At 34.1% G+C, this 16,086-nt stretch overlaps 1 protein-coding gene across 5 annotated transcripts in view; it reads left to right on the plus strand.

Moving 5' to 3' along the window:
- Window positions 1-15,088, plus strand: part of FSTL5 (follistatin like 5) — a 289,125-nt gene extending 274,037 nt beyond the window's left edge. For all 5 annotated transcript variants that reach the window (XM_027676803.1, XM_027676801.1, XM_027676804.1 and 2 more), the window contains 2 exons: window positions 11,769-14,862; window positions 14,904-15,088. In XM_027676803.1, coding sequence (XP_027532604.1) covers window positions 11,769-12,471 — 703 coding nt within the window. In that variant the 3' untranslated portion in view covers window positions 12,472-14,862; window positions 14,904-15,088. The remainder of the gene's footprint in view (window positions 1-11,768; window positions 14,863-14,903) is intronic.
- The last annotated feature ends 998 nt before the right edge of the window (window positions 15,089-16,086 follow it).

A 16,086-nucleotide genomic window follows, 5' to 3' on the forward strand; every position in this document is an offset into this window, starting at 1 on the left:
AGTATGCTTTAAACAATAATCTAGTGTACAGCTCACTGTATTATAAAGACAATAAATAAAGGTAAAACAATTTGGGCCTAACTGTGGTATAATTAATTCAAATAATAGTGCCTCAATAGGCTTGACTTTCTTCCTCTGTTATCCCTGTGGAACTCCTGCTTTAGAATGAGAAAAATTGTGTAACATAGGTGTGCAATTCCCTTGCACAGCTTTTATAGTTCCTGTCCACAGAAACACTTAAAAAAATATTCTTTGAAAAACAGGAAATTTCCTAAACTTTGAAAATCAGTACATATAGCATGGTTACTAGCCACATTCCATTATATTTAGTATTTATTGAAAAAGATTTGTTATCATTTGCAAATTCAGCGTCTGAATCTGATTCCATCTGGATATTTTGTAGTAACTATGGTGTTAGTTCTAATAGACTATGTCAAGTATTTTAATAATAACATGACAATACAGTTCACTAAGATACTGTAATAAACAAAGTTGTTTTTGGAAAAGTCACATATAAGGTTTGCATGCACTTCTTAGAGCTCTGCAAAACCCTAAGAAGATAAAAATGAAAGGCAGTCTCTGAAGAGTTTTCATTTGTCTGTTTGATGACTCTCTGGCCTTGAGAAAATATTGAAGTTGATTGTTATGGTTGGAAAAATACACTTTTTGTGGAAAACAAAGTGAATTAATGGTTTTCTGTTAAAGCTACCCTTTGAGAGCTGTCAAAACCATCTTCAGAGATCCCTGAAAATTCTGGAGGAACATCTCTGCTTTTAGGATTATTTTGCTTGGAAACTTATATAACATTCTTCTCTCTATCCAGGCACTTGCAATAGTGCTTGCTGTTCCTCTAAGCTGTCATTTTAATTTCTGACCACTAAGGGCAGGTTTAATAGCCTCTATAGCTATATGATACCTGAACGTATTATAATAGCTCAGAGAAACAATCACATTTAAAACATAATTGTAGCTCTTAGTCATATATCTTGATATAGTGTCAGTCATTTAAACTTCAATTTTCAAAATCTATGCAAAGTTTTACAAGACTATATTTGGATGTTTTCATGCCAATGGGATGCTTATGGTGAGTGTGGTGTTCCAATTGCCGGCACTTAGGTTTAGGTGTGAAAATGCAGTGTACCCATGGGCATAAGCTGTCTGTCTTCTGCTATAATGAAGATCTAGTCTATACAGATAACGGAGTTTGGAAGGCAATTTTTTTCATCCTCTGGTGACAAAAATACAGGCCTCTGGTACTGATCATCTCAGCAAACCCTTTGGACTCTGTTGACTGTATGGACTAGATTTCTGCTGTCAAAAATAGCAACTTAGATGCTTAACTCATATGCAGACATGCATAGTTATGAATAGAAAGGTAGGTGTCTACAGGAAAGAAATATTACCTGTAGAGAGTGATTTTTGTAGTGAGGAGTTGTGGTGAGGCTGTACATTTGTGATGATAATTCTTCAAGCTCCTAATTGGCTGCAGATATGATCGAAGAGGAGGGAAGCAGCTGTGTTTAAATAGCACCGCAGAAATATGTGTTTTCTTGTTTATTTCAAAGCAGAAGGCAGTAAGTATAAACAAATTGATATGTTTATCTACTCTGGAAGAGATACAGCTAAAAGATGTATTGGTTTTGTAATTTTTTTAATTCCTGGTTCATATATCAATTTTTAATAAACTGCTGAAAATACTAGATTATAAAAAATACAGTATATAAAATTAAACTGGCCATTTCGTCAGTGTGCTCATTTTGTATGTGCACTTAATCTAAAGTACACATTTTTTAATTTTAAGAACTAGGTAAGTCACTAAACATTTCAGTCAAATTTCCATCTTTCAGGTTCACTTACCACTACCAATACATAATATATTCTACCAGTGATATTTCTACAATACATTTTGTAATTAATTTGTTGAAATCTAGCTTCTTTTTATAGAACAAACCCACAAAAAACCAGGACAGGAAGCTGTACACATTTTAAATTGTTTAATCACATTCAAAGCATTTTTGGTATAGATAGAAGGAGCAATTATATGTTGTGCACAGATATATAAGAACAGTAATGTATTTGAGAGGAAAAATATGTTTATTCCCCAAAAGCAAAATATTCCCATTGAGCTATGCAACACTCAAAGCTACTTAGGCTGAACAGACTTGATAAAAAACTTGACAGGAATTTTATATAAAACCAACATTACTTTCTGAAATAACTGATATAATAAACTAATAAACTAATAACATAATAAAATTTTTTTTATATTAACAGGGGGCTTCAGTCTGGTTTGAAAGTAGCTCACCACCTTAGAGGACAGTGATTGAATAATTTATTTTGGACAGTGAAAGGGAGCCAATTATATAAATCTTGTTGTGGTATGATAATCTGCACTTTCAAGCTTTTTCATAAGAGAAAGTTGTATAGCATGTATGGAAAAAATTTTGTTTTTATCCTTTATAACTGTCACAAATAATGGAACTTAAGGTAATGGAAATTTTGTGGGGAAAAAATGTGAAAATTGGATATGAAAAGTGGGAGGAGAGTAAGACTTGTAAAAACTGGTAATGTGGATGTCTAACAATAATACCTAGTAAGAATTCCAAAATTAATACTTTTTAAAATATGAGTTTGATGTTAGTGCCTCATGTCATATGTTACTTCTCAGTGATGGGCAAGTGTCTGTGAGCATGTTATTCCACTTGTTGAAAGATTTCCCCTAGTCTGAGACACTTGATATTCTGGTGAGAGAGGCGGAGTTTTGGTATAGCATTAATCTGACTTGCTCTAAGGATTACTTTTTCAGTTTTACAATGACAGTTTTCAGGTTAATAGTTTGGCATTTAGTTTTGTAGCTAGAGAAATAGGATAGTGGTAATTATGACAACTGTTTTGGGAAAAGAATGATGCAACTCCTAGGCTTACTGTTCCTTCTTGTGTTACATACAAGCTTGCAGTTCTATAAAACTAGGAACAAAATCCCATATTTTAAATACTTTTGAAGTGTTTTAAAAATAGTTTAAAAATCTACCCTTGAATTAATGTTGTGACCCAATAACAAAAGTAATAATTTCTAACATGTTGTTAACTTCATCACTGTGATTATGCTACTCTTAAATATGTGAGCATGTTTTATCATTAAAATTAGAAAAAAAAGGCAGTCATCCATATGAGATGCACCTTTTTTTTAATGCATTTTGCAATTAACAACTTTTAGGACATTTTTCCTGTCTCTTTTAAATTGGTTTGGACAATTTCTTTAGTTTCCCTGTGTTTGGGTACTGTAAAGCTCATTTTGTAAAACTAATGACTCCCTGTGGTGGTTTATTCCCAGCCAGCAGCTGAGCCCCCACCTAGCAAGAGCAACAGCTACTTTGGAAGAAATTTTATTATGGAACATAATGTTACATGGCATGGCTATCCTTTGGGTAGCCAGCTGTGTCACCTCTCAACCTCTTCCAAATCCCCAGCCGACTTGTGGAGAAGGCAGAGTAAGAAACAGGGAAGGCCTTGATTCTGTTGAGCCAACAATGCTCAATAGTAACAAAAATATTGGTGGGTTATTAACACTTTTTTTTTTCCCCCAAATTTACAGCACCGTACAGGTTGGTATGATAAAAATTACCTTCATCCCAGCCAAATCCAGCATACTACTCTTACAGAAAGTGCTATAGAGTTGATAAGTATTATTATTCCTATTTCTCTTAACTGTCACAACATATGGTTGAAAATCCTGAAAATCTGGAATTAAAATCTTTATTATTTATTCATATGGAGTAAGTGAAGACAGAAACAATCACAGATTTCACAGTTCTAGCATTTACTCCAATTGGAGTGATATGCCCCCAGTCTACAGATTCTCACTTGCATTAGCTGCAAAATAAAATATTGGAAATGTGATGATTTGTCTCAAGTCTGTCAGGCTTACATTACATGTGATTCCAATGTGCACTGTGACAAACTCCTTTATGTGCTGTCTGATACTGTGCATGATTTCACTGCATAGAAGAGACATGAGGGTTGAAATTCTCATAAATATTAATCAGGGATTAATGAACAGTGGGAGGCTTCTACATATCAGTCTATAGGAGAGGAAACTTTGCATTAAATATTCCATCAACTATCTATAAAACATTCAGGAAAAGTGAAGGTAACCTCAACTATCACTTGTTATTTTGCAACAGCCTAATCATAGAAAGCATGCTAGCTGGACATAGGTGACAGGCACAATTTCATCACGATTATGAATGGCTGTATTTTTTTAATCCTTTTAGATAGCCAAGTGCTTTAGAAAGTTACAATATTATGGTAACTTGAAGATGGGTTCAGCTGCCTATAGAACACAGAGTAGTAGTGTACACTTCTTTACTCAGATTTAATGTTTGCTTTACTTTGAATGGAAAAATGAAAGCTCAGCACATGCACTTACTGATTTGATTTACACAAAACTCTTTCTAGTACCAATTTTGTGAAATGTCTCTATTTTACTGGGTCTATAGACATCCCTGGAGGACAACATTTTCTTACCCTTTTTTATTACATACAGCTTTTTTGCATCCCCCAGACTACTAACCTGAGCAATCCAAAACTGTCATCTTGGTGACTTGCAATACTGTTTTCTGACAGATTTGCAAAGTATTTTTTTTTCTTACAGTTGCTTTTGCCTCTTCATCAGAAAGATGAAGGCCAATATGGCAATGACACAATAATCTGACACTGGCATTCTGAGAAGGTTCTTAATACTACCCAGAAGGGAGTACAGACAGATTCAGCTGTTGGTTAGAAGGCAGCAATTAGGTTATTGGACACTGGGCTAAAATTTATTTGCAACTCATCACTGCTGTGTGTAAACAAGTAACTGTTTTGAAGCAGGTCTCCATGATCTATCACTGTTCCTCCAACCTACCCACTATGATCTCCTACATTTAGATCAATAAACCTTAAAAGAATGACCATCCCAGCCTTAGAACATCTTTCACCTCAAGTGAAATTATAGCTGTTACAGTTGTATAGTTGTAACATTACAAGACATTCACAAACTTCCCGAATTTAGAGACTGATGTGTTGTCAAGGGGACATTTGTTTTAAAAATATGTGTGTGTGTATAAAAGATCAGTATTTTTCAAATTATTAATGTCCTGTGAGAAATTTAAAATTAATTAAGATCAGAAAAAGTGTAAGATAAGTTTTAAAAACCAACTCCTTAAAGTAGACAGAAAAGTGGTGTCACAACCTCAGGCCTGCAGAAAGACAGATTCCTCCGCATACTACTCATGTGTGCGTGCATGTGTGTGCACGTCTGTGTGGGTCTGTGTGTGTGAAATAAGGTATTGTATCAAAACACAGTTATTTCATTATATTTGAAACACGTGGCTGCTTAAAATCTCAGCAAGTGAATGAGTAGCATAAGATTAAAATCTACAGTATTTATGCAATTTTTGTTGCATGAGCAAAGCCAAAAAAATTGGTCTTTCATATGTTCACAAACTAGAAAAGACCATGAGAACATTTTGTCTGAATTTTTTCTATACTGTAGATTTTAAACATTTCAAATAGTCATCAAGAGATTCAAATAATAAATCTCATACTTCTGAATCTACATCTACTTTGATAGTAGATATTAGCATAGTCTTTACCAAGAGATTCCCACCACAGAAAATTAAACGCCTCTCTGGTAGTTTGTTGCAATGGTTTATTGTCCCTATTGCTAGAAAAAATTGCATATTCCTAATTTAAATTTATCTGGTTTCAGTCTGCCATCGTTATTATACTGAATTCAGACTTTTGAATAAAATAATTGTCTCCATTTCTCAAATAATTTTCACTTTTTTCCTTGTCCCTGATTTTTTAATATTCCTTTTTAAAAGGGCAGAAATGAAATTACATAAAGCATTCTTAGTCTCATGTCCCCAGTACAGAATACAGATACGAGTCTGTTACATTATTCTTACTCACCTCTCTCTGTGTATACCTCCCAGGAATTTACAAAGGCTTTAGGGTCTTCAATTTTTTGACTCATTAGACTCAGATTTTATATTGACCTGCATGTCTGCTATGATCCTTAAATCCTTTCATAGCCACTACTTTTTAGGATATTATTCTATATGCATGTCCCGTATTCCTCACTCACGTGTCAAGTTGCTCAGCTTTACACTTGGCTACCTTTGAACACATTTGCTTAAATGAGCAACTGACTATAATAATGATTTTTCTGTCATTGTGTGCATCCTTAATGCCATGGACAGGTATCTACTTTGAAATCATCAATGAAAATTTTGTGAAGCATCAGTGTTTTTACCAAGCAGAAGCAAAAGTGCCCTGCAAAATGATGATTCTGCATTGACAACTACATTATATTGCAAAGAAATTATTTTTCCTTCAGGTATCAGTTTTTATTCCAAGAAAGGTATGCCCTCCTGATATTAAGTTACCTTTAGATGGTTTTCTAATAAAAAAATTAAATTAGGTTTGTCTCCCAAAGTTCATTTTTTCATAAACCTATGTTGACTGGATTATATTCATGATTTTCTGTATTTCATTTTCATATCATCTATTTTATTATTTCCCTTGGATATGCATCAAGCTATTCAGCATAGCTGGGATACCTGACTTTGTCTTATGAGAATTTCAACAACCCTTTTTTAAGACTTTCCGAATTTTTCTTTTATTTTGAGATTTATTAAAATGTTAACAGCTAGTCAACTCTTTCAAAATTATTGGGAAGAAATTATCTAACCTGACAGATATATATGCCTATAAAAAACCTGTTTATCACCTTCCTCAGTTGCTAGTGGCTTGGAAAATACTTTCTCATCTTTAGGTAACAAATGTATATTTTCTAATTCTTTGTTGTGGTTTTTTTTGTAACTATACCAGACATGGAATTCTCAGTTTTCCTTATCAATTTTCTTCACTTCCCCTTTTCCCTTCTCTATCTTCCCTCCAAAACTTCATTACTTTTTCCATCCTGACGCCTCTGCCTAGCAATTCTCAGAGACTAAGAATCAGTCACACAAACCTCACAGGCACATGAACAGACCTCTCTTAATTTGTTCAGCTTCTCAAAACTCCAGCCACACAGCTCTCACTGAGGCAGGTAGACAAACATATCAAACACACAGCTTGCCAAATCCCTTTACATCCAAGAAGACTGGCAGCCTTGAAACGATTTTTTCCCCACTTCTTTTTATCTGTATTGTTGGGCTGTTTGGGTATTTATGCTTCTGTCCAGCTTTACTGAATTTTAATTGGAGCACGGAAATGTTACAGGCAGTATGACAGCCAAGAAAGAATTGTTTAAACAGTAGTATTGAAAAAATCCTATTTTTCTAATGAGTTCTAATAAATTCTTTTTGGGCAGCTATACGTCTGGTTTTGGGAAAGGTAACTCCTTTGTGAAGGTTTACCAACTTCATGCTTTGCCTTTTCTCTCACAACTAGGTCCAAAGTTCTGTCTATTTTTAATATTCAAAAATTTATTTTGACAGGGTGATTTTCTATGCTCTTATTCAAAATTATATATTTTTGGTTTATGTGCTTTCTTACATCTGTTTTTTAGTACCTCAGTTGCAATGGTACCCTGTAGTGTGGCAGGCTAGAAACCATGTAGGGCCTGAGCTAACCTGTATTTTCACTCAGACTTTGTCAGTGGATCATTATATAGCCTTAGGCCAGTCATTCAGCTTTCTTTACTTTCTCCAATATCTGTACAGTGCTTTGAAATCAGTAAGTAAAAACTGCTACTTAAATTCAATGTATTATTCTGCTCACATAAGTTATCTTCTAGTGTACTCCGCTCCAAAAACATTACCTTCTAGGTTAACCTTACATTTGTGTCCAAAATAGTGACTTTTTAAAGCTTGAACTAGAAAACATTATAAAGCAAAAGGTGTTTTGTGTGTTAACGTTATAAGAAAGTGGAATTATGTTTTTTCAGGGGTAGAGAACTCGATACTTTAAGGAAGGAAGGGAGAACATATCTCACAAACCCCTGTTTCCCATTCAGAACTAAGTAGAAAGCAACAAATAGCACGGATAGCTGTAAATAATTGTAAGTGTATAAAGTTGAAAAGAAACAACCACAAGGAAAAAATATATTAAACTGCTCCTTGCACAATTTAAAATACATTGTAAATGGGCATTCAAGTATAACTGATTATCAGAATACATATGATTAGCTGCTGCAGCATATAAAATCAAGTTTCTTAGTAGCTTCAGAGCAAGGGGCAGTAGACCTCCTAAAGTGCAATAAATACTGCATCAGGATAAGATAGTCAGAATCTTGAAGCCAGTTTCAATTAAACTCAATTACCAAAGCTGAAGTGACTGTTTACATCGCAGGAACAATCTGCCCAAGATACTGTAAGCTTCTTACTTGTGGCTTTTTGAACTGTGAACTAAATGTTACAAAGAGATAGACAAAGCTGCATAAGAAACCAGAATGCTTAGGGAAGTTTTGATTGAAATGCTTGAGACAGGATATGTTATCAGCTGATTTATTTGCTGGTTAGATCTACAATAAGAATGTGATTAATCATAGGGATCTGGAGTCCCATGCCGTGGACAAACATCCTTTATTTTAAAATCTGCCTGTGCTAGTCAGAAGGTTTATACCCACATTCTTTTGTGATTCCTAAACTATTTTATTCACACCAAGTAGGTTATTCAAAAAAACATTTAAAGCATTTAAATGATTTCACAGTGACTAAATTCATCTTAATGACATGCATTGCGGAATGCTTATGCAAACCTCTTAACTGGCAGAGTTTAGGGGCTTTGTATGGCAGAAGGTACCACCAGGTAATGAGAAGCTAGAGAACAAACCAAGGGCTCCATCCTCCTCCGTTGGGAAAGCCAGATGTCAAGCGTGAGTCTTTGCACACCTTCAAGGGTGTTACCCTTAGGGAAGGTATATAAGACCCTTTCTTTCACTTTAGAGAACACACTCAGTTCCAGGAATCTAGGGGTTTATGCAATCAAAGTTATCATAAGCTGTGGTTCAAAAAACATGTATGCTAGGAATAACATTTGAGAAGCAAATATTAGTAAATTATGTATTCCTCTTGAAATCAATAACATTTGAATGCAAAAATATCACATAAATTGATCACTAACACTGCTTAATCAAATAATAATAAGCAAGGGAAATTCCTTTGAATCAAATTGATTTAAATCCTTCATTTTAATCACGTTTTGAATCAGCAAGTAAGATTTGCTGATTTAGATAATTGATGCTAATCTTGTTTTGCATTTGTATTTTACTTCAGAAAAAAGAGTAATTTTTATGAGCTGGAATAATCCTCGGCAAAAAAAAAAAAGATTGGCAGGCAGTATAAAGATTTCTTTTTCTTTCTTGTCCAGGTGGCATACGATAAATAAAAACAGTTCTTTTAAGGTTTGACCAGTTTAAAATATATTTTTTTAGATTCTTAAACTTGTTTTGTGGTAGAAAATGATTTAAAATTTGTTAGTTTTTTTTTTTTAAAGATGACTTGTATTTTCTCTCAAATGGGATAGAAAATAGAGTGCAATTCAAAACATACGGTGAAATTTTAAGTCTTTTTCCTTAGTTACATGAAGGTACCATAAAATATGATAGACACATATATACAGTAAAATATATCAAATATATTAAAATGTTAAATGACTGATTTATTACAGAAAACAATTTATAACTATGTTTAATACAGTTGCTGAAAACAATAGGCCAAGCTTTCAAAAATATATATTTAATCATGTAGATGATGTCTGATGGGATTTTCGAAATCACAGTATTGATTTTATGTGTGTTTATGTATACTGGAAAATTTCACTTGGATATAAGTTTGTGTTTTAGTGCCTATATAAACTAAAAACACCTCTGTGAGAGCCCTTTCTTTCTCTTTTAAGTAAAATTTCCTATGCTTTCCCATTACTATATATTGGTACACTGAAAGAGAAAAATAATGCTTTCAAACCTAGTCAGCTTGCCAAACTCAAACACAAAATATTTTCTCTGTGTTTGCTTCTGAAATTGAGATCAAAATCAAAAAATGTCTATGCTGTGTAATAACATTAAAAGAGATTAAATAATATAACAGCTGAAATTAAAGTTATTCAGTACTTCTCATCACAATGACCTACAATTAGGTATTTTCCCTTTTTCCTATTGTGAACGTCTGTGGATAGTTCACTGATTGTTGCTCTACAATGGAGGCTGTTATGTAAAAGATAATCAATAAACCAATTCTATCATCCTTTTGCAGCCACTACTCGTGTGTAACATTTAACAGTTATTTAACATGGAGAAATTTGAAATGTCAGTGTTGTTTGCTATTTAACATTTTCTCTTACAGGATGATTCTATACATAACACAACACAAGTCTATTTCTTATAACTGAAAAATGTTTACTAATTAATAATGGAATCAGCAATCAATGACTTTATGGCTACTGAAAGAGATTAAGAAAAAGATGTTAGGTTGTCAAAAAAGCTAAAAAACAGTTTCTACCTGATGACCCTAGTCTTTATGACAGAACAGCAGACGTCATGAATAGGAAAGTAACAGCAATTGTTGAGCTATCTTAACGTAACTTTCAAAAAGACTCACTCACCCTTTTTCTAACCAAGATGATTGAATTCAGATTACATATATTTATAAGTGGCTGAATAATCAAAGACAAAAATGATCTCACAATCAACTCAACTTGTAATCACAGGTAGACTTATGTCAGGGAAACACCCAGAACAGTATTCTGAAACCCTTTTTGCTTGTCACTTTGGTGATTCACTGATTAGTAAATACATTGGGGTTGCAAGCATAGTGTGAAAATTTTGTGTTATTGTCAACTTAATTGTTGGAATATTCTATCTGACATAGGGATTTATATCAACAGAATGTGAAAGGTATTTTTAAATCATGTATATAAGCATGCAACTTCATTTTTAGATCAACAATTCAGAGGAAAATGTCAAGAAATGTGCCAAAGATAGCAAAATTTGCCATAGATAAGCAAAACTAATATACATGACTCCATAGTATTTAGAATTATGGTTTTTTTGCATATATATGTATAGTTAAATGATTGTGCAGTCAGAACTTATATATCAACATTAAAGAATAGTCATATCATTTATATTTAAAAGGTAATAAACAATCAGTTCTAGGGTTTTAAAGTTTAATCATATTATTCTTGTTCAGTGAAAGTTTTTTTTGATGTATGGAAAAGCATAAAGGGTCATTTAAATTGTAAGAAATATGATACTTGGATAGTTAGGGGGCATAAACTTAAATCCTTTTATGCTATTCATTTCTACTGAATTAAAATAAGGAAGATTCAGATAATTATCTGAATAACAATGAGCACTGGGTTATGCTGATGTTCCCAAGAAAGTCAAAGAACTGTATGAAGCAAATTCAAATATTTTGGATATACTATCTATTGATACTCAATCTTTTTCTCCTTCCTGGTTTTTATAAAAGTTAGAAGTGAATAGATATGGTAAGAGTAATATTTACCTTTTCCCCTATGTCAATAGGAAAGAAGAACTTTTCCAATTAATCAGATAAATGGTTTTTAGACATTTTATTTGATACACTCTAAATTACAAGGACACTAAAAATTAAATATTATAAACTGCTTAATATCTTAAACATCTGAAGCTGAGATTTATATAGTAATACACTACTGCACATATTAACTTGTCTCCTTTCCTTATGGTGGCCTTCCTCATTCGTATATTAATACACACAGTAGATCTTTCTTTGACTGTATGCTTTTCCTTTCAGGTTTGGATATATTCTTCATAAGGATGAGCCTGTGCTCCAAAAAATTGATCTAGAAACAATGTCGTACATCAAGACAATTAGTTTAAAGGATTATAATTGCATTCCTCAGTCGTTGGCTTATACACATCTTGGAGGTTATCTTTTTATCTGCTGTAAGCCTGATACTACTGGGGCTGTCCTACCACAGCTCATAGTGGACAGCGTTACTGATTCCGTGATTGGTTACAATGGCGACGTAACAGGCACGCCACATATCTCTCCAGATGGACACTACCTTGTCAGCATTGATGATGCAAAAGGTCTCATGAGGATCCAGTCCATAACGATGAGAGGAGAAATACAGGACGCATTTGACATTCACACTAATTTGCACATATCTGATGTAGCTTTTCAGCCATCATTCACTGAAGCTCATCAATACAACGTCTACTGCAGCTCCAGCACACAAACTGACGTTCTTTTCATGGAGCTCTCCTCTGGCAAGGTTAAGATGGTGAAGAGTCTGAAGGAACCCATCAAGGCAGGCGAATGGCCTTGGAACAGTAAGAACCGTCTTATAAAAGACAGTGGCCTTTTTGGGCAGTATCTCATGACCCCTTCCAAGGAATCTCTGTTTATCCTGGATGGACGGCTCAATAAGTTAAATTGTGAAATCACTGAAGTTGAGAGAGGAAACACAGTAATTTGGGTTGGAGAAGCATAAGGTTCTATGTTGGATATTTACTGAATTAATAGTTTTACAGTACATTGCACTTAAATTACACCACTATTCAAATTTACACCATTTTTATTTTAAATTGCAGGACCCTTCTATACCTGTTATTTCTTTGACTTGAACACAATTTGAATCAACCTCCACATAAAAGTTACTAAAACAGTGGCTATTTGATAATGGTACTCCTTATCAATTATCAGCTGACATTGTGTTGTTTGACTGAAATTACTAAATACTGAAATCGATGGTAAGTATAATAAATTATTTTAAAGGAAGTAGGAAGAAAAAAAACCAAAAAAGCTTCAGAGAATTTAATATGATACTTTGCATTTGTAAATGGAAGACTTCAATATGATTCAAATTTTTCTTTGGTTTGCTTCAGACACAAAATAATAGCTGTTGTACAACCTTTGACTCCTTAAACTGAAATGTTATGTCCTGTTTTGTCCAGTCCACTGTTAAATCTTTTTGTGCCTTGAAGCGAAAGTCTCACATGAAAGATAAACATAGAAATTATGAAATTTATTCCCACCTTGGCTACAGAATTGCTTCTCATTGGAAGGAAAGTTTTGGTATCAAATTTCTAGTCTCAAGTTGTGGAACATATATGGAGAGAAGAAAAAAAAAGAGAGAAATTATATTTGCAGTGTTTTCCAATCACTGCATTTTGGAGTTTATTTTTATGGTGAGTCTTAGTTGAGAGAGCTGCTTGCAGAAGCTTAACCTTTTTTTTAGAAAAAAGTAGATATTAGATTTTTCAGCTATCACAGGGTTGCATCAGCAAGGGATTTCAGGTCTACTGAAGAGAAATATCTCACATCCTTTCAGAGTAAACAACATCCTAAAAACCTGGCATCACAAAGCTTCACTTATATCATTGAGGAAATTGTTAATTAAAACTAAAGAAAATACATTTTAAGAAAATGAAAATGCAGAGACTAAAGTCTACAAGAAGTAGATAACATTTTTCCTTATTCATTGTACCATTGATCCATATTTTTTAAAACATTTGGTTAGCTCAACAGGTTTTCTATTCCATGCATCCAATTGGATTAGCGCAAAAAAACAAACAACAAAAACTTTGTATCTTTTATAGTTTGTTTACTTAGAATTCTAATATTTACACTGGTTAAATATGTAAATGGAAAAAATAAGTTTCCCAGAAGTAGAGTAACAAATCAATAGGATCAGAAAGCCAGCAGTAAACAGCTATCCAGACTCAGAGCAATGACTTAGAAGTTTGGGAGTATTTTTATTTTTATTATGTTTTTGCTAAAGAATGCTTATAAGCTCTTAAACTGACCTCTGTTTACTGAAGGCAATCAGAAAAAAAAATCTTTTTTTAAACAAAATTTTACTCTGATTTAGATTGTGTAAAATTGCTTAGAAATCTGGGATTTTTTAGCATTGTAATCTTGTGTGCATTTAGCATCTTGCCCTGTGTGGTACAGTAGATCTCTCTTTAGCTTGAGCAAACCTCCAGGTAGGTAGATTTAACTGAGGTAAGAGTTTCCTTACATTTCTAGCTACTGAATCTTTCCTTTTTAACAGCTCTTCTCCATTGTGAACAAACAAGAATCATGTAAACTGTCTATTACTCACTTAATTGCAGTAGTCTGTCTCATGCATCTTTTGTTCTGTAATTTATACCACGTGAATGTTCTGTATGTAGAAAATGCTTGACAAAAGGAGAATAAACCCCATAAATTTTAAACAGTACTGACTTTGGTGAACGGTCTAATATAGCCACACTAAAGTGGCAAGTAACACAGACTTTATTTGAAAGTGCCTATTATATATATATATGTATAAAAATAGATGTATTTTCACATATATATATTTATATAGTAATAAGCAGTGTGGAAAGAAAACTTTTTAGAAAAACTTAACTAACTGGAAAAGTTTCCTTTGCCTGCTACAAAGAAAAGCTCATCTATTAGCACAAGCTCATCTATTAGCATATCTAAAGCACAAGTACAGGCTGGGAGGAGAAAGTATTGAGACTAGCCTTAGGGAGAAAGACTTGGGTGTGTTTGTGGATGAAAAGCTCAGTATGACTCATGTGAGCTTCAGCCCAGAAATCCAACTCCATCCTGGGCTGCATCAAAAGAGACATGACCAGCAGGTCCCTTCCAAGCCTAGCCATTCTATGATTCTATTAATCAATTAGGCGCAGAGTAATCAGAATGCAGACGGATGTCTATTCTAAAGTCTAGCCTCTGGAGCTAAAAACCTCTAGTCTAGAAGTTATGCCAACATACAAACCCAAAACAAGAAGCCTGCACTCTAGTAGCACAGCTAAACCACTCTCTGTCCAGTCTGCCCAGCACAGGGGGATTCCATGCTTACTGTGCCCTCTCCTGGCCTTTTAACATAAAAGTTAAAAATTGAATTCCACAATGATCTCTTGACAATGAAAGTTTTCCCATGCTATACATGATGTCTCTTCCAATCTCTATCAAAGACCAAGTCAGTTTTCAGTTTTGGCAGCACCTTATTCTTTTGTATTAGCTATGTTTGGCAGCTGGAGCAGTTTGAAAACTTGGTATGTTGCTCATTATGTGAAAAAGGAGACAAAACCCTCTACTAATAAACAGATTAACTATGTCAATAACATCACAGTAATTTGTGTAGTATAGAAACTGTCCCCATCAGCTTTGAATTCTTCTTTATTCCCAAACCAAGAATATTGTTGACTTTAGCTAAAGCTGTTTGGTAAAGGACTACTGCCAGTTCAGCTTTCTCAAATACAGATGGCCAGACTGAAAGCTTTAATCTGAATGAGGGGAAGAGCCGGTACCCATTTCCATTTTTCGCTAGCAGCCCGACGAGGAGAGCTGACATAAAGGGGCTTTTTCAGCCCGGAGAGGAGACATCTTCAAGGAGGCCTAATAGCAGCCTGCTAGTACCCTTTAGAGATTATAAAAGACATGAAGCTATATTCTTCACATCTGTGCATAGCAGGAGGACAAGACACAGCAACATAGATTGAATCAAGAGTTTCAGGCTGAATATAAGGAAAAGCTGTAATGACAGTGTAGCATGGGAGCAGGTTGCTCAGAGAAGCTGTGTTTTTCAACACCTGTCTGGATTATACCCATCTAAATTTTAGCTGAACTGGCTTTGATCAAGATGTTGGACTATTGACCTATCAATGGCCCTTCGAACCTGAATTGTCTCGTGATTCTATGATTATGAGTCGGGGATGGAAACAATAGTAGATTTGATTTGTTTCAGTTGTTTAAGCTTCTGAATGAGCTTGCACAGCAGATATTTAAATGTAAACCTGCAAGTGTTAAGTTTGGGCTGAAGTATGGCCTAAGCAAAACTCAAGAAAGAGTATGTTTTTTCACTTGAAATCCTTAGCTCTGAATATCCCGTTTTAAACCAAAGATATTGTCATTTTGAAATCTGGAACACATTTCTTGGCTTCCAGGAAATCCCAAGATGATAATAGAACTTGCACAGGATGAAATATGCAAAGGTAAGTGCTCCTTTCAAAATATATGAAAAATAGCTTTAGCAGGGAAAAAGAGGACTTGAGAAAACCACCGTAGACAAAATCTCTTACTGCTCTGAGTGTATGTCCAAGTGTGACCATAG

Source organism: Neopelma chrysocephalum, unplaced genomic scaffold, assembly GCF_003984885.1.
Source record: "Neopelma chrysocephalum unplaced genomic scaffold, ASM398488v2 Primary Assembly neopelma1_42, whole genome shotgun sequence".
NCBI classification, from domain to species: Eukaryota; Metazoa; Chordata; class Aves; order Passeriformes; family Pipridae; genus Neopelma; species Neopelma chrysocephalum.